A 20431-nucleotide genomic window follows, 5' to 3' on the forward strand; every position below is an offset into this window, starting at 1 on the left:
TTCCTGATACTGGCTAAGGCTCTAGCCACCCCTATTGTGTCTTTTTTAGGCAAGGTTCAAATTACAAATTCACCACCGTAACAAGGACAAGCAAGCAAAATCTGAGGGTATTGCTACTCAATGCTAGAAGTCTAAACCTCAAACTGCACTCACTCGAGGCACTCCTTAAAATGGAGAACATTGACATCTGTGCAGTGACAGAGACCTGGTTCAAGGCTCCAGAGAGTACCCCTGCATTACCAGGCTATAATTGATACCACACCTTTCGGCCACCTAACCTGGACCGAAACACTAAAGGCGGAGGCGTGTCCATATCCATTAAGGATATCCACCCCTCCAGGCTAGTTGCTCAGCATAACGCATCTGAGATTATCCAAGTGCAACTAACTCTGGGCAAGACTGCAATCCAAATTGTAGCTTGCTACAGATCCCCCACCATGCCCCAGGATTCCCACTTTTCACTTCTTGATACACTGGAAAATATTATGGTACAACCTAACACCCTAATAATGGGTGATTTCAACTACCCCACCATTAACTGGGAAAACTACTCATGTACCAACTCTTGTGCTCAACGTTTTCTGGAATTCATAAATTCCAATGCCTTTGATCAACTTATCCACACCCCCACCAGGGGCAGCAATATCCTAGAACTGGTCATTACCAACATGGGCAACTGGTGCTCCACACCAGAGGTCAACTCCTCATTGGTCAGATCCAACCACAAGCTAATCACCCTAGACATCCACATCCCGTCCCCACCCCCCATTAGGGAAACCACCGTAAAAAAATTTCTCCAAAGCCAACTTCACTCTTCTTAAGACAGAAGTGGCAAACTTCACGACACCCATGCTGATGAACAATAGAGGTATGATTGCTGAATCCTACACAAATGCACTTTATAAACACTTAGATGAGTGCATGGATCGTGCAATCCCTAACAGAACCAAGATGCTATCCTCCAAAAAAAGGAAGCCAATCTGGTGGTCCCCTGTCATAAACAAACTCTACAACAGAAAAAGAAACTGTTGCAGAAAAGAGTTAAATCCCAAGATTGGAAGAATTCCCTGGTCCGCCTCAGTAAGAAGCTGAGGTCCCTCATAAAATCCTTCAAAGCTAGTTACGAAAACAAAATCGCCACTGACTCTAAAGACAACCACAAAGCATTCTATAGCTATGTCAAGAATCTCAATGGCAACACTCAGATCTGCTCTGAGTTACAGCACAATGGCACTAAATATACAGAACCAACTGATATTGCCAACATCCTGGCAAATAGGTTTAGTGCTAACGTTACCCTCCTCTCATCACCTAAAAGGCCCATCTCTATACCAGAAGAATGCAAAGTTCCTGTAATCACAGCTGCACAGGTAAGAAACACACTCTCCAAAGCCAAGAACACAGCATCCATAGGACCTGACAACATCCCAGGCCGAGTTCTATATGAACTACAAAATGAACTGGCACCCCACCTAAGTACCATATTCAATCATAGCCTCAGCTCAGGCTATGTGCCCACTGAATGGCGCACAGCGACGGTTATCCCACTCCACAAAGGGGGAGCCACCACGGATCCCGGGAACTACTGCCCCATTAGCCTGACGAGCCTGGTCTGCAAGGCTATGGAACTTATAAACAATGACATTGGTAATCTCCAAACTCTCGACCCCACCCAGTTCGGGTTTGTAAAAGGCAGATCGTGTCTTCTAAACCTGATAGACTTCTTTGAAGCCGTCACCAAAGCCGTAGATGAGGGTAAGGTGGTTCACACAGCCTATCTAGATCTCGCCAAGGCATTCAACACCACCCCCCACTCTGGAATTATAGATAAAATCACTAAACTAGGTATAAATCCCTATGTCACAAGATGGGTTGCCAACTGGCTCACGGACAGAACCCACACTGTGAAAGTAGCAGACTCCAAATCCAACTTCAGACCAGTGGCAAGTGGAGTACCACAGGGTTCAGTCCTGGGTCCTCTCCTGTTTGGTATCTACTTCTCTGAAGTACAGGCTAACACAGAAGGTCTTTGGCTAATGATATTCGCAGATGACTGCAAACTAGAAGCCATAATCAAAACTCCAAATGATGTGGACATCCTACAAAAAAGCCTCGCGGAGACAGATGTCTGATGTCAAAGCCATAGCCTCAAGCGTAATGCCAAAAATTGCATTGTCATCCCTTTTGGTAAAAACTCTGTACCCATGAACTACCACATAGGCGGTAGTCTACTTAACACCGAAAGTGTGATAAGAGACCTTGGGACACAGGTGGACAGTAGTCTCTCCTTTGATAATCACATTGCCATAGTAGTCAGGAAATCCTTCTATGTGGCACACCTCATCACAAAGGGTTTCTCATCCAGGAAAAAAGAGGTCATTGTTCCCCTCTACTCGTCACTCATTAGACCCATTATAGAGTACAGCGCCCCTTTTGTTATGCACCTCACAAGACATCTACAACAATTGGAAAGGCTGCAGAAATACCTCACTAAGAGGATTACTGGCCTCAAACAGATGCCCTACGCAGACCGTCTCAAAAAACTGCAGCTTTACTCCATTGCATATCACCTACTCAGAGGCGATCTCTGTCTAACATACAAAGCTATGTCAAACCCAGAGCTTTTGGACATGCACCACTTAAAGAAATCCTAATCCCTCCGAACTACATGCTCTAGGGACCTAAACCTTGTCACCACAATAAACAGAACATGCTGGAGGGATAGATTCCTGTCCCAGAGACTTCCCACACTCTGGAACAAACTACCTATCTATATCAAACAAAGTTTCTCATTAGCACTCTTCAAGAAAATTCTTGAGGATTGGATGGGAGATAGGAAATTCACCCCGGGGATCACTTCTGTGGCTCTGCTCGACAGCGGCACAGGAAAACAATTTTCTTGGGTGGCGAAAGCCAGGGTACCTTTTGGCTAGGCTTATATAGGCCCTAGGGCCAATAGCCTAGTACCTACCTATGAACCTATAATCCACACAATATGAGCAAAAGGCTACTGCTTGAAGATGCTTGCTAGGTCACATGATGATGGTTTATTTAGACAATAGTTTATTTGGACTTTGCCCAACTCCAGAAGTATGCAACTGTGGAAACAAGAAGGCATCTTCGTAAAATTCAAACTAAAGTCACATCCTCAGTAGAGGAAAACTGCCACTTCAAGTCAGCTAAGAGAATTACTGCAGTCTGCATGATGAACCATACCCCTGCAGGCAGAACTAAAGATGTATTACATTGCCTCTAAAGACCCTGAAAATTCTATTTTAAACTTAAAAGCATCATAAGCTTGATACAGTGCACCATAAACATGGGAAAGAAGGCATTGGTGTAGGTGAGCTACCATTTGCACCCTCCTCCACTGCAGAAAATGTTGTACTTGAAAATACTTTTGATAAAGTTTTAATTACAGTTAGTAGGATTGAACCAGAATTTAATTTCACTTTAATTTATCTTTTGTTGAACAGGTATTCCCACTATGCTAGAAGCCTCTTTTTTAGAGACAGGGACAGCACAGTTTAGACCTTTCTTTCTATAGCTTTGTCTGCCATAATGCCTGGGTTACAGCTAGTACTAAAAAAACTTAGCAGATGTCATCAAATGTCTCAACCCCTCACATTTTAAAATCATAAAAGGTGACCACAAAAATGATAACAAGGGATTTAGAATCACAGCACTCAAAATTTGTTTATGTGTGAATTTGTGCCCTTGGGAGTGGGGATACAATGTGTAAATTTGCCCTCTTGGGAGGTGGAAGGCACAACCTGTAAAATGAAGACCCTTGTTGTGCCAACAGATGCACAACTGCATAGCTGCACCAGAAACATTCCTTACTGCATTATGGCAACTTACACATGCACACTTCTAACCTGTAACAGTCATATGACCAAACTTAGCAATCAGCCACAACCTGTACAAATCTGTAATGTGAACATTTTATTATTCAGAGGTACAATTTACATTACAACTATTAAGGACAATTTTCTACTAACACCAGAAACCCACAGGAAGTTGTAATACAGCCATGGCGATAAACATATACACGTACAGTACTTTCAATAAAGAAATGGGCAGTCAGAGCCAGCACTGTAGCATATAGGGATAAAAGAACTACCTACAGCCCAGACAGCCCAGGTTTGATGAGCACCTTGAGCATTTGAGGTCCTGGCAAGGAGCAATAGGAATGTTTGTCTTGGATGGGGGCAGGCATTCAAAGATGCTGCCTAAGAGGGAGGTATGATTCACAGAGGGGAGTAGCCCTCAGATTTTTAAGAATGCAGTGGGGTGGGGGCAAGGAATTAATTTAGGTCATTAATAACCCCCCTCAGCTGTAGAAGTGGTCACTGGCACTCCCCCCCCCTCCCCTCAGGATAACCTTAAGATCTATGCCAGCCACCAGCTCACTTTGGGGCACTGGGATGGCTAGACTAAATGAAGCAAGGGAGTGGGGGAGAAATGGGTAGTCAAGAAAACAGCCTACCTTCAAAAGTAGTAAACGAGTGCTAAGAAGACATTTTTAAAACTAGATGTATGAATCCTAAACAGAGTTACTAGAAAAGTGCTGCCACCCTAAAGGACAAAACCTTGGTCTAATGAGCATCATGACCATTCACCAGAAATGATTTTACCTCAGTTAACTATGTAAAACTCAATAAAACAAGCCAAACAAGTTTACTTCACAAATGCCTAATTGAACCATAAAGGACTGCCTGCATCCTGTTCAAGCAAATGAAAAATTCACATTTGCACTTGTCACAAGTGTTCTGCTTTTGTTTGTTTTTAAATTTTGTTTTAAGACTGTACATCAAGCAAACATTGCAATTCAGCAAATAATTCATCCACCAAATCTTCTAAGTAGAATTTATTTAGATTCTTCAGAGTGTCTTTAAGAGCTACATTCGTCTTTTTCCCTCATCTGGGAGCATGACTGCCTTTTTAACAAATGAAGATAGAGCTTCTCATGTGAAAAGAAAACCAGAGAAAGAAACAGGGGAGGGGTGGAGTTGAGGACTGAAGCTATAAGATGATAAAATGAGCATTCAAGAAAATATAATTTTTGCTAATAATGACAGTAAGAAGAAGGAGCTAGTAAGTGTTAGCATAAACCAGAGCAGTGATAAAATAAGAACACATAGTATAGAGATAACACATGCCAAGAAAAATAGGATACATTAACAAAAATAAAAAGACAAACTAGTAATGAATCAAAGGTCAATAAAAATTCTCACATTCTTCAAAAACAAGTATTAAGTGTGGAACAAGAACAACTTTAGGAAGAGGTACTGTAACAGCTACATAAAAAAAGGGTAATCTGAAATCAGGTTTAGGCATTCCCAACCCTGAGGCCCCACAGGAAAATCAAGACTTTGGCATGTATCGCAGTACTCTCTTTAAAGATCTTTGACTCTGTATTGAGTTGCTTCCTCTTCATCCAGTGAGGCAACAAGTACATTTTTGCAGGATCTTCCTAACACGTGACTCTCATGCTTCATTCAAAACTCAGGGATACACAAAAATAATTGGGAGCCAAGGTTCCAAATCAGGAACACTTTTTAAAATGAGTAAAACATGCCTTAAAAGTTCAGTGATACAGAAAATGTGGTATGTCCTGTATTTTAAGAAACAAAAAAGTTTTAAGGTAAAATCAGGGATAAATGAAAGACATGAATGTGTTCTCCAGACAGTTGAGCTCTGTTGTAGCTGGAAGGAGGCCATTCCTTGAGTTAAGACAATTGCGGATACAGGCTAAGAATCTGGAGCAGCAAGAGAGGTGAAGAACCTCTTTTCCTTCTAGGTACCAACAGTTTGACAGGAGGAACTGAAACTAATGACATTTATGGTAATGGCTTTAATAAAACCCTCAAAAGTTCCCCTGTGGAAGAAAATGCCAAAGTTTTGATGTTATACATTCCCCACTGGGATTTATCCAGCATCTTGAGTGGGCGGGGGGGGGGGGGGGCTGTTAGATCTAATGCTGCAGAACGTGACAGAATAATCAGACACCCTTCTCCCTCACAGGGGCTAGAAACTGGTCATCTGTACGTAGGGAAGAATGCCTGTTCATATAATGTACTATCCTCACTTATAAACCAGTCAATGAAGAGGCGCAAACCACCTGGCAGGTCAACAAATCAATGAGTCAGATGAAACTTTATCCTGGAAATGGTCACTTTCTTCTTTTGACAAGTGTTTAGTCATTTCTAAAAACTAATTTTTAAACTAAAACTAACAGTAACCCCACTGGAAATTTGCAAAAAGCACTCTCTAGAGATGAGAAGAGTATAATGATGAATACGTTTTGATTTTCAGACAACATAAAATCTCCATTCCCTTACAAATTATTTCTCAAAAGCAAACGGAGTAATTGTCTACATAGTGAAATGAAAAAAAAACAATATGAAGGAAGATATGCTAAAAACACATACCCATCCACAACCAGAAATAGGAAATGGAATAGGAAAAGTACTATCTTATTCAAACACAGCTGTCTTAAATAACTGGTGTTAGCATAACATCTTCAAAAACTAAAAATAAATATCTGGAGCACTTTTTCTGCAAATACTAAACAAAGAAAGTTTTTATTCCATACCATTGTTTTATCCAGATAAGCCATCTTCTCTTGCAGTTCTGGTGACTTAATGTTGGGAAAAGGCATTCCAACCATAACCACACATCTGCAAAAAGCATTTCAAAAATGAAAAATCACTTACTTTACCTGATTAAAGGCATGTTTTATACCAAGCTATGCTTTCAGAACTAATTCCAGCTGTACCAAAGCTTGAAAAAAAAAAAAAACACTGACATATAAAAATACTGATGATTGGGATAAGGAATTACAGTCACAAAACACATATGCAGAAAGCAATTCAAGAATGAAAATCATTTATGTTACCTGATCAAAGGGCATATTTTTCACCAATCTACACTTCCTGCAATGATAGCAGAAGTAACAGAAAATAACAGAAACATAATAAGCCAGTGACACAGAACCACATGCTAATCAATGATCCATGGCAACCTTATGTCAAAATGGCTACAGGGTCACTCCAGATTTTCCACGAATGTGGCAAACATACCTAGACATTTCTCACAACTTTGCTTGAACTATGTAAAGATGGTTTCTTCTTACTTATAATGAAAAGGTGGACCATTCCAAAGATAGTTGGTCTAATTCAATAGAAACTAGATCAGAATTTTCTCTAGTGGCTCCCTCTCTTGTAGAATAGTTCTAATGGAAGACCCCCCCCCCCCCCACCGAATGAGAGCCCTCAAACTTCTTGATATACCAGATTTGCTAGCTGAAGTTGCAAAACTCTATGATGGGTCATCTCCACCTCCCTCCGCAGTGTTTGTTCATTTTTATTTTATTGATATATTTGTTAACCACTTTGATGGCCATGAACTGTTTTTACATACAACCTAGGTGCTAGTAGGCACATACAAACTTACACTAAGTGTGAATGTTAAAAGATCTGGTTCAAGGCAAGCAAATACAAAGTTAAATTATTTACATATTTACAGGGCATTTGACTTGTGATATACAGACAGTAAAAAAATTAGTAGTTAAAGAAAAGTATACAAACAAGACATTAAGGTAGGAACAAATAATAGATGTGAGAGTGTTCAATCTCACCGTTTGTTCTTACACACGGGTTCGGAGACGATCCTCGGCTCTGAGTCGGCCGAATTGCAAAGCTCTGAATCTCAGAGAAGCTCGAGACCAGCCCATATCCCACAATCCTCCCTGCCATTACTCAGATCTAGTTTGCCGCTGCAACAGATCGGATCGAGGAGAGCTCGGACCAGATAGAAAATTGATAATTGGTTACAGTTTACAGATAAGCTACTTATTTTTTTTGCTGAAATAACTTTATATTTCTTAATTAGTTTATAGAAGTGCTGTGTGTGTGTGTGTGTGTGTGTGTGTTTTATATATATATATATATATATATATATATATATATACATATATATACATATATATATACATATATATATATATCCCCTTTATTTTTCAGGCACCCTTTTGTGGCCTAACCCTTTTTTTCTCTGGGTGTGGTTTGTGAGTGTCTTATATTATATAGCCTTTTCCAGACTTATATATACATTTATAGGATTTAGTAGTTTTTAGCAGTTTCTTTCTACTCATTAGCCTAGTGAAGTGTTTGTTTTATTAGTCATGTCGGAGAAAGCTAAATCTGGCTTTAAGAGATGTCAGTGTGGGCAGAAAATATCCATTACTGACGATCATGCTTCCTGCATCTACTGTCTTGGCCCTCTCCACCTTCAAGAGGATTGTTCTATTTGCCATTCCTTTAGCGGGAGGGTCATGATAGATAGACGCAGGAAGCTTATAGACAGAGGATTACTTAAGCCTGCCTTTCAAGAGGCTTTGGACAAGTCGGATCAGGCTTCTAAATCCTTGAAGGGGTCGAAGATGTCGGAGCCCATGTCATTGGCTCCAAATTCATCTTCTAGGGTTCGTTCGCCGGTTCCACAGACCTCAGGGCCAAGCGTCGAAAATTTACCTTTCCCTGAGCCCCAGATCTTGGAACCGGTGTTGGAGCTGCCACCACCATCCATTCTTCTGTCGGTGCCATCTTCGGCTCCTTCGACCCGTTCTTCCAGACCTTTATCTGAGACAGATGTGGATCGTGTCATGCAGAAACTCATGGAAAACACGGCCCTTTCCAAGTTAATTGCAGTTTCCTCCCAGTTGGTGTCGAAACTAGAAGGCCTTCCCATACCTCCAACGGGTCCTCCTTCGAGACCCATCCAGATCTCGGAGCTGGGAGAGGATGACCTGATGATAGTGGAGCCCTCGGTGCTGAAACCGTCCACTGCACGATCGACACCATTGACTTCGACTCCTTCGGAACCGATAGGGGAGTCGCGGAGCCGACGGTCTTTCCTCGGTTCCGGGACCGAGAGTCGTACCGACCTGTCGGTGCCGACTCTCCCTCTCGGGGCCTCGGTGCAGACTGGCTTGGCTCCGTCCTCGGGGTCAGAGCCCACGGCACCTGGGTCTGGGATGCTCCCATGTTCTTCGGAACCGGGGGAGCCCTCGGCCCAGGGTTCCGGGGCCTTTGACCTTATGAGGAAAGTATTGTCTGCAAAGAGAACCACTTCATCAGGGGAATCTTCTCCTTCCCCAAAAGGGCCACTTTCTGTTTCTGCTCCCACGACCCATCCAAAGCGTAGAGCCCCATTGCCTCAGCCACCCCCAGAGGGTTCCCCCTGTTCCTTGGAGGCCTCACCAGAAGCCCCCTCTGATGAGGTCCCGAGGAAACGGTTGTGCAAGAGGAGGCACATAGATTCCCCACAGGAATCTCCAACGTCTGACACCGACTTGGATGAGGCAGAGGGGTCCCCCAAATCACCCTCGGAGGATGTGTCATTTGCAGACATCCTGGAGATCTTGAAACAGAGGGGTGATTGGCAATCCCTAGCCCCCACTGAGGACGAGTTGGTGCTGCTGAAGGCTTTTGGGGCTCAACCTTCTACCTCCTGGGTGACTCCGCCCTTCGATGAATTCATGGAATTGATTGCTCGAAGGGTGTGGGAGGCACCTGACACAGTGGAACCAGTCCCTAGGAAACCAAACAAGTTCATCACTGCCCCCCAAGATAAATCTTATCTCACCAAGGGAGTTCCTGTCGACGCTATGGTGGTGGCGGCAGCCATGAAAAAGGAGATGTCTGAGTCTTCCTCATCTGTTCATCCTCCTAATAAGGATTCTAGGACTATGGACAGATATGGGAAGCGTGTTTTTAGTTCAGCGACTTTTTCCATGTGTTCGCTAAACTATTTGACTCATTTCACACGTTTGCAGAGGGATCTCATCAAGGAGCTGACAGATACCCTCCAGGGTAACACAGATGCTGCTGTTTCCGAAAAAGTAACAGCACAACTTAACACCCTCACCTCCATAGTAAATTCATCCATGAGGCTCATCTCGTATGCAGCCGAGGGATCGAGTAGAGCTGCAGCTTCAGCGATTGCCCTTCGAAGACAATCATGGATGCGGCTGTGCTCCTTTGCAGAAGCCTTCAAGTCTTCCTATGCCAATGCCCCTTTTGATGGTGCTACACTTTTCGGGCCCAAGGTTAAGGAGACTCTGACTCGGTGTGAGCAAGAGGGAAAGACCCTGTCTGCTGTCGGGGTCCATTTTTCCGCTCCTACTAGACCGTACCCCAAAGGGCAACAAGGCGGAAAAATTTGGTTCCGTAAGAATCAGGGATCTTTCCAAACCACACAGAGTGATACCCCCTCCAGAGGCAGAGGGGGGGGGGGTAGAAATGGGGTCCGCATAACCAAGGCGACAGGGATTCCGTCCCTGGGAAGCCTTTCCAGCACTCCTGAAGGGAGGCCCGGCTGTCCTGCTCTGGAGGCAGTCGGGGGTCGCTTGGCTTTATACCCACTGGCCTGGCTAAATATTACTTCGGATTCCTGGGTAAAAAGCATTATAACCAGAGGATACAAAATCCCCTTCACATCAACTCCACCTCTACAAAGAAGGTTTCCAGATGTACCACCCCGTCTATGAAATCCAGCAGCTGTAGAAATTTCAAAGCTGCTCGAAAACAGAGTCATCCAACCAGTCCCGGCGGACCAAAGAGGATCCGGAACTTACTCAAGGTTCATTTTAGTTCCAGAAAAGACAGGGGACTGGAGACCGATCTTAGATCTCAGCAATCTCAACACCTTCGTGAAGAAGGAAAAGTTCCGGATGGTCACGCTTCAATCGATCCTTCCATTCTTACAGAAGGACGATTGAATGTGCTCTATAGATCTCAAAGAAGCGTACTACCACATCAAAATGGCCAGACCATCCAGAGATCACCTGCACTTCCGACTGGGAGCCAGTCTCTTTCAGTTTCGAGCTCTGCCCTTTGGACTCACCTCAGCCCCCAGGGTATTCACCAAATGCATGGCAGTAGTTGCATCTCACTTCAGACGACAAGGATTCCAAGTGTTTCGCTATCTGGACGACTGGCTCTTCACCGCCACCACCGAGCGTCGCCTATTGCAAGCCAGAGACTACACACACAGCCTTTGTTCCCACCTAGGGATTTCCATAAACTTCGAAAAGTCTTGCTTATCGCCCTCACAGTGTATTTCCTTCATTGGAGCAGACCTAAATACACGATCGACACTACTAAAGCTCCCTCCAATAAGGGTGTCAACCATCAAACAGCAGGTTCTTCTTCTTCTGGAGAGCAGGAAAGCCCCGGCCAAACTGGTGTTAAAAGTTTTGGGACTGATGGCAGCCTCACTAATCGCAGTTCCTATGGGAAGGTTACACATGAGGATCCTACAATGGCTGCTCTTCGCGCAGTGGTCATTCCAACACCTACCCCTAGTGCACGAGATCAGGATAACATCAGGATAACAGACTCTTGCAGACGGGACCTCTCATGGTGGGTGTGCGATCAGAACCTCACTATGGGTCGTCCGTTTGTTCTACCCAGTCCAACAGCCACAATAACCACAGACATTTCCCTGATAGGGTGGGGGGGCCTTTTTCAGGGAAGAACAGTCCAAGGAGAATGGTCCAACATGGAGTACACTCTACACATAAATGTTCTGGAGCTGAGGGCAGTGTTCCTGGCGTTGCAACACTTCCAAGCCCTCTTACCCCTAGGAACAGTAGCAGTTCAGACGGACAACATGTCTGTGGTCTGGTACATAAACAAGCAAGGGGGAACCAGGTCTTACCCGTTATGCAGAGAGGCCATGAGAATTTGGCAATGGGCAGAGTCCACGGGTCGCTTTCTCATAGCAACGCACATCCCGGGGTCATCCAACGTCATCGCGGACAGGTTGAGCAGAGCCATCCTGTTACCTCACGAGTGGTCCCTCAATCCACAGATGGCGGAAAAGATCTTCCGCAAATGGGGCCAGCCTTGCTGCGATCTGTTTGCTTCCCCGTTGAATGCAAAATGCAGAAGCTACTTTGCCCTTCTACCCCCTCCGGGGGATGTCCCCAGGGACGCACTAATACACGATTGGCCCCCAGGTCTCCTATATGCATTTCCACCTACTCCCTTGATTCCCAGATTTCTACAGAAAGCTAGGAACCTGGAAAGGACAATAATACTCATAGCCCCATTCTGGCCTTGTCAAATATGGTTCCCCTTTCTTCGAGCCTATCAAATAGAGGAACCATGGATTCTGGACCCAGTACCAGATCTACTAACCCATTCGTCGGGAGTTCCTCACCCGTCTCTTCAGTCCCTCAAACTAGCAGCCTGGCTGCTCCGCTTCCTTGCCTAGCCAGGTCTGATCTACTCCCCCTGGCAGTTCAACACATTCTGGTCGCTTCTCATAAAGCTTCCACTACTAAACTCTATACGAGTAAGTGGAAACGCTTTGTATACTGGGCGTCTAGCCAACACTTAGACCCCTTGGTAGCTCCTCTACATAAAATTTTAGAATTCTCATCTATCCTCTTTCACGAAGGAGCTTCTACTTCCACGCTAAGAGTACAGTTTGCGGCCACATCAAACTTCCATATTGGTGAGGAAGGTTCTCCATTATGTCTCTCAGACTTTGTAAGGCCTTTATGAAAGGAACCTTCCATCTTAGGCCGCCCGTCAGAAAACCTTTCTTTCCCATGGAGCCTGAATTTGTTACTGTCGCAACTCATGTTGCCACCCTTTGAACCTGCTTCGTCATGTCTCTTAAAGTTCTTATCGTGGAAGACACTGTTCCTCGTCACTGTGACCTCAGCTCGTAGAGTATCAGAATTGCAAGCATTATCGGTCAGACCATCTTACTTGATATTCCATCCAGATAGAGTCTCTTTGCGTACAAATCCATCTTTCCTTCCAAAAGTATGTTCAGTTACGAATATTAACCAGTCTATAGAACTCCCTACCTTTTTCAAGAACCATACTAACAAACTGGAGTATATGTTGCACAAGTTGGATGTTCACAGGCAATTAAGATTTTATTTGGATAGGACCAAAGCTTACAGGAAAACGGATCATCTCTTTGTCGCATTTGCAGACAATAAAAAGGGCATGGCAATTACTAAACGTACACTATCTAAATGGCTTGCTGACTGTATAACCTTTGTATACTCTAAATCAAATCAATCCTTACCCACCAAACCTAAGGCCCATTCTACCAGATCCGTCTCCACTTCCTTAGCTCATGCAGCTCGCTTACCTTTGGACACTATTTGTGCAGCAGCCACGTGGTCTAAGCCACATACTTTCATCACTATTATAGAGTGGACAAAGTCTCCAATGACAGGACATCATTTGGTTCCACTGTGCTTAGGAATGTTCTTCCATGAGTCACTCGGGGTGACGGAGCTAGGGATGCTACCCATGTGTAAGAACAAACGGCGATATTGAACACTCTCACATAAAAAAGTTATGTCCTTACCATAACGTTCCATGTGGAGTGTTCATCTCGCCTTTGTTCTTACATTCCCTCCCTTCCCCTCCCCACGTGTTTGGAAGAACTGGTAGGATTAGAGTCTGATCGACTTGTCTTGACCCCTTCCGGGGTATATGGTCCTGTGTATCATGGGATATATGTTTCGACCATTAGCTATTGCTATGGTGAGAGAGTGTCTCTGAATGTCTGAGAGAGTGTATACTTCTAGCACCGGAGGTGTTGGATCTTTTGGTCTGGTTTGTTTGCAAACTAGATCTGAGTAATGGCAGGGAGGATTGTGGGATATGGGCTGGTCTCGAGCTTCTCTGAGATTCAGAGCTTTGCAATTCGGCCGACTCGGAGCCGAGGATCGGCTCCGAACCCGTGTGTAAGAACAAAGGCGAGATGAACACTCCACATGGAACGTTATGGTAAGGACATAACTTCTTTTTTAGACCTAGTAACACTAGTTGATGAACAAAACATCTATACAGTAATTACCATAATGCATAATTACGAGTAAGGCAGTTCTTTAATAAAAGCTGACCTGAGACCATCATCATAGTTCATCTTCTCTGGTTGGTTTCATCTTCTCTACTAGTCATTGTAAGGCAAAAGCCTAATAAGTCACACTTTAGAGTATTTCCACACACCTGTACTGATGCCTGCTATAATAAGGTGCACTTTGGGGTATGTCCACACACCTGTACTGATGCCTGCTATAATGTAACAAGCTGACCACATTAGCACACATGCCCCATAAGCCTGCTAGTTCAGCCGCTTCTCATCAGCAAGTATCTTCAAATCAAGAAATAATAATGAATTTGACAAATTATTAACAAAGTAATATTCAAGTGTATACTTACTCTTTTTACAATGATCTCCAACAGCCAAAGTTGGCGGATGATGTAGGTATCTACAGGGGAAAGATAAAGCTTATTCCCAACCCATCAAGAACGGCCCTCTTCTAGATCAACCTTTACAAAAATAATGTATCTGTTACATCAAACATCAAGTACCCTACTTGATGGCCCTTTGGCTGGGATGAATCACAAGCGGTAACTACCAAGGTGGAAGAAGTTAAAGGACTACGAAGGCCCAGAGATCACAAAGTTGAGCCCTGTAATTCTGTGTTCCCAAAAGAGAACCAATTCCTAGAGTTGCTGTTCAGACACTGATGCTTGGTAAAGGTGAGCTTTATTTATACTGCACAGTAATCCAGTACTTACATATCATATATTTTACATTGCTCATCTTTGTCTTTTTTTTAAATTAATCACATACTTTTCTCACATTTTATCATCCAACAAAACAGACTTTTCCTTTTATTTATTTTTTTAATTTACAATTCACCCTCCCAACACCCTTCTCTGCCACCAAAATGTATTTCTTCTTAACAGTACAGTACAATTTCATAATGTTATACAATAATTCCTCACACTTACATTGGCATGGACTCCATATTGCTCTCATCAAAATACAATCCATTGTTTTTTCTCTCTGTGTCCTTGTAACATTGTTATACTCCACAAATAACACATCCGTGTTTAGTTCCTAAAAAGTCACATGCATACTCGTCTTGACATTTTCTCAAAACATTTTCATCCTCCTATACTTTTTTAAAGCATGCTTCCTTGTTTCTTCTGTATTGCACATTTTAGCTAGGCTTTCCTTTTGCTGTTTAAAGCTCATTTGTCCCTTTACATGCAATTTGCCTGACATTAATCTCCACAGAATATTGCTTCTTCCTTTTCTTTGAACCTTTCCTGACTCCCCTTTATAAACATCTCTTTTCTCTCTACTAAATATTCCCAGGATTAAACGTAATAAAATTTCTCCATTCCTGCTTCATAGCAATGTTTTCTTTTCATCCCTTGAACCTCTATTTTCCATCTCCATAGTTTCATTTTATTTATATATTTTTCCATTTCTTTACTTACAATACCTTGCTTCTTTTTTCCTATCTGAATAATTAACTACCATATCTTATACTTATTCACAAAATTTCTCATAATATGTCTATTTTCCCTTGTTCAAACTTCATCAGCTTCTAATACAAATTTAAAGACGTAAAAAATACTGCTGGCTTGATTAATCCCAACCCACCCCTTTTCTTTCTTAAAACAATCCTTGTGTAACTAGGTCCACTTTTGATCACCATATAACCCCTGTTATCTCTAGTAACTCTCTTTCTTTACATGCTGGAAAGACCTGTATTCCACCCACATAACTCAGCTTCCATAACATGTACAAATGAATCATATATATATATATATATATATATATATATATATACATATATATATATATATATACACACACACACAACATATACCCTTTTTAAAACATGTTAAAAGCTTTCTGCATCACAGCACTGCTTCTAACTTCCTCCAAAATCTCTTCTTCCTGCTGCTTCATGCTTCCCAAACTTACACCGACACACTTATCTCTTGATTAATGAAAGATATCCTCCTATTCTGTCTCAGCTCCAAAACCTTTGATTTTCTTTTTACTTTAATCCAGCCCCCCTTAACAGATTTTCCAGTACCCAAATACTTTTCATCTATTCTTTATTTTTCTTGATAAAAAAAATAATCATCTGTGTAGGTCATGAACTGGATACTTTTACACTTTGCCTTATTTTTCTACTTGCTTAATTTACTTTCCTACTGTTCTTGACTATTACTAAAGAAATTAATATCATCAGTAAAGTAAATACTCCCCACTTTTATGACAACCTTGCTTCACTCCTTAATGCAATTTCAGTGTTGTCCTACCCATTCATTTACTATCACCCTATTCCACGGGTGTTCATATACAATTCTAAAAAGTTTTATTACTTTGCCAGTAAAATAAAAACTCTTTAATACCTCCCAAATTCCCTCATGCTGTACACTGCCATGTGTTTTCTATCACACACTACTACATTACCACCCCCTTCTATCACTATGGTATCTACCACTTACTTTACTATCAACAGCATATCTTTAGCGTGCTTTTCCTTTGTTCCATATATTCTATTACGGACTATTCTTCCCATTACATTAGATAAATTTAATTGCATAATTTTCATAAGAATTTTATAATCTATATTCCTAATGTTATACATCTCCATTTTTTTAATACTTTTCTCTCTTGCCTTTTTATAGCACCCTCATACTTCTTCACTTTCTACCTACTCTCTTAACCATTCATTTAATACATTCTCAAACAAATGATTTTCTTTTTTTCACTAATGTCTTCATACCCCAAGCCATCCAGGCCTGGAGAACTACTTTCTAAATTTTCTAATTCTTCTACTGTTATCTCCTTCTCCAGATCATTATTTTCCTATACTTACCTATACTCACCTAAATAAATAAATATACTCACCTTTTCTTAATTTTTTCACTTCCCTTTCTGTCATGATGAAAACCCTTTTATATTTCTGCTAAAATAATTGCCACCATTCTGTCCAATTTCTACAAAATGGCCTCATACATGATCCTCAAACAACCCATTTATTTCATTATATCTGTATGTACTATATTTCCTATTTCTTAGTCCTTTGCCTTCCTTAATATAATTTCCCGCTCCCCAGTTTTAGCTTACATACCATATGATCACAAAGCCCACTTCACATGTTCCTTATTTTGCTTCCTTTAACTCTTCTGACAGTAATCAGTTTTGTATTCTCTGACTTCCCGTTCTATTCTATAAGCAAACCGACTTTTTTGCTTAACCTTACCTTCCACAGTCTCATCACATCCCTACACATTATTATATCCTGCATTATTTTCCTAACTTCTTTCCATAGGCTACAGTTAAAATCTCCTACTATCAGAATATCCATATTCATCACACATTTTTTTAATTCCTTACAACGGCCCTGTCTTTTTTCCCCATCATCATAGCATTTAGCAAACCACAGGTACGAGCACAAAAAGAAAGCAGAGCCAGCTAAAGCCTGAACGCAGGTTTATTGTATAACAAATAGACAGCGTTTTCACTACTCAAAAGAGTAGCTTCCATCATAGCATAGTCAACAATAAGCCTATACACCCATCCTTTGGGTGTCACACATGCAACAAGTACCCTATCTTGAATAAATATTGTCATATCTAGCAGTTTAAAGCTTCCTAATTTCAACAACACTACAATTCCTGAGCAGGTATATAGATGACATGGATTCCATACTAACCTCCTCTCCCTCCGACATGGCTTTAATTTTATTTTCTTGTGTGTGTGTGTGTGTGTGTGTGTGTGTGTGTCTGTGATATAAACCTCACATCCAGCAAACACATAATATCTGTATTTACTTCCTGAAACCATTTACATAATATTCTCTTAATTTAATTTCTTGTATGGTTTATATATTTTCCATCCTCCTAATTTCAACTTTCTTTTTCTAAGTCTACTTGCTAACAAATTAACATCTTATTTCTACATACTATCCCATCCTTCCTCTCTATCCTTTTATATTTGTTATGCATAGGAATGTTATGCAAGTTATCTTTTTCCCACACCCCTTTCTACCTTACACATCCCGTCTCACTTTCTTCATTCGCACCTGACAAATCTGGTCTCTTTCCCATTTTAACAGAATGTTCTCTCTCCCTGCACTGTGCACATCTTTAGTCTGGATATGCTTGAGCTACATAATTGTCTCCTTAATAAAAAAGCATGTTTTTAGCTGCCTTAGTATTTCACAGTTCCCCTTTGTCCAACAACATTTATTATTCTTAGTATGGGAGCAATATTCCTTTCTCTCTCAGTTAATGTAATCTGTGCCTCCCCTGCTCCAGTCCAAACATTTGCAATCACATTTTTTATTCCATAATATGACAGGACATGTTCAAAGTACCTTTTTAACTCAATTTTCTCAATATCAGCAGGTGCAAACTGCTCGCAGAGGTTTTTTTTGTATTACAGCTCTTGCATGAAAAAACAAAGTTCTTCCACTGCTCACAAAAACCTTTAGCATGACAGTGTTACAAACTTCTGTTAATGTATAGTTTTTAAATGTTTAACAAAAAGTTTCACTTCCTAAATATACCACAACTGTAACATCTAACAGTGAAACCCAAGGGTCCAACCCCCCCAACATTGTATCAGCCTAGAATAGTCTTATATCTTTGCAGTATTCTCACAAATGGTCTGTTCCTTTCTCTTGTAGTTTGCACTGTTAATTAAATCGCTGCCCAGGGCTCACGCCTGAGCAAATGAACATCTCTGCTCAGTATCCCTTATCTGCTGCTTCTCTGCAGTTCCAAAAACAAATCATAATCCACAAAGTTTATCTGCAGTCACTTCACTAGTTTCTCCACTACTGTGACAGCCTGCTGCACATTCTGGATTCCTAAAATCAAAATCAGTCTCAGTTTCAATGAAGCAGATTCTTGTACAGAAAACAGTGTCAGTATCAGCAGCTTCCTGCACACATTTCTCTGCAATATCACACCAGGCAATCACAAATTCATCTGTAACATTTTTAAGGCTCCAGAACTCTTTTCACCATCAATGTAACTAATTTTGTTCACTGGCATATCCGCAAACAGCAAATCTGTCATTTTTTTCAGCATTCTCCTTCACATTTCCCCTGCTTGCAGCCCTCTGGCACCACCTAGAGAAAAAAAAGTAATGGAAGCTCCCCAATGCCCTGGCTTAAATTCCACTAATTAGTATTGGCTACTACAATGGGTCTCCTTGAAAACAGCCTACCTGGACTAATCTGGTCAACAAAGGATAAATAAATAAAAACAAAGTTGCATACTTTTTGCAATGGGGATAACTTGCTATGAGTGTGACTTGACAAATAATATGTGGAAAAATAATGCTATGTTTAATCCACTGGAGGGTAAAGTCCTGTATGTGCAATTAGGTGACGGACAATAAAGTACAGCTGTGTGAGTAAACTTACCATAACAGTAGATGTTTAAATGATCCCTGCTGCAGTAGCCTTAGCTTTATGGGTTATATCCTGCCAAGGATATAACAGCCGGCTAGCATCCAAAACTTCAGGGCACCTTCCACATGCACAAACTGTCAGGCAGCTTGAGCTGACTGGGTGACGAGCACTTTAGACCTTTCCTGCCAACAGAAAGATGGAGGCTGAGCCCTGAAAGAACAATGGTAAGAAGAACAAAAAACAAATAACCACAGACTGGGATAAGCAACTTACCAAAGAACAAGGGGGGTGGAGGGAGGGAGCAGCTACTGCAGCAGTGAACATTTAAACATCTACTATTATGGAAAGTTTACTTACACAACTGTACCTATGTTCATCATTTTAATCACTGCTGCAGTAGCCTTAGTTATGTGGGTAGACTACCACAGCTTGCTACATTTGGGAGGTGGAATGAGAGGAGTCCAGGAGCTCCTGGAGAATGGTCCTTGCAAAGCCTGATCTAAGACCTAGAGAAGGAATCAAGCTTATATTGCTTTGTAAACGTATGTAAAGAGGACGAGGTTGCTACTTCTAGAATCCAACCCTTTCCAAAAAGATAGTTAAAACCAAGGCCCTGCTAGAGTGGGTCTTGACCCTGCCTGGAATGGTTTTGTAGTGCAAGTATAACAAAAGGTAATAGCCTTTGACAATTTTTTTAAATGGCCTGTTTTGACACAGGTTTTTCTTGTATCACAGCTATCTGGTTAGCTCATGTTATATTATCTATTTTTTAATAATTTAAGAATGTCCTTTAATAATATAATTATTGTCATATTAATGGTTGTTTTCAAGGCTGCAAGAATAATCATTGGTGGAACTGGTTTCATATCCAGGGTCATGGCTGAAAAGCGTAATCAAACCAGTCCATTTACTCAATTAAAAATACATAAATAATACAATAAAACAAGCAGCATCTTTTAAGGTGTTACCTTCCATCAGTTGTGATTACAACTTTCAGTCAGAGCTCTGGAAAGGTGAACTATTCAGGAGTGAGTGTTCACAGAGCACTGGATAAGCTATATTTTGAACATTCCGTTCTATTCTGTAAGGTCTCACATAGTACTTGGCATCATGTTTTCTATGCTGGGGAATTTCTACTAATAAATT

The 20431-nt window shown here is 41.5% G+C and overlaps 1 protein-coding gene across 1 annotated transcript in view; it reads right to left on the reverse strand.

Annotated features, from left to right (window-relative positions):
- The window catches only part of DDX11 (DEAD/H-box helicase 11), a 1280855-nt gene that overhangs the window by 60136 nt on the left and 1200288 nt on the right, over positions 1-20431 (reverse strand). Inside the window, exon 24 of the mRNA XM_044087617.1 lies at positions 6599-6683. Coding sequence (XP_043943552.1) covers positions 6599-6683 — 85 coding nt within the window. The remainder of the gene's footprint in view (positions 1-6598; positions 6684-20431) is intronic.

Source organism: Protopterus annectens, chromosome 11.part0 (assembly GCF_019279795.1).
Source record: "Protopterus annectens isolate FY-2018-M chromosome 11.part0, PAN1.0, whole genome shotgun sequence".
NCBI lineage: Eukaryota > Metazoa > Chordata > Ceratodontiformes > Protopteridae > Protopterus > Protopterus annectens.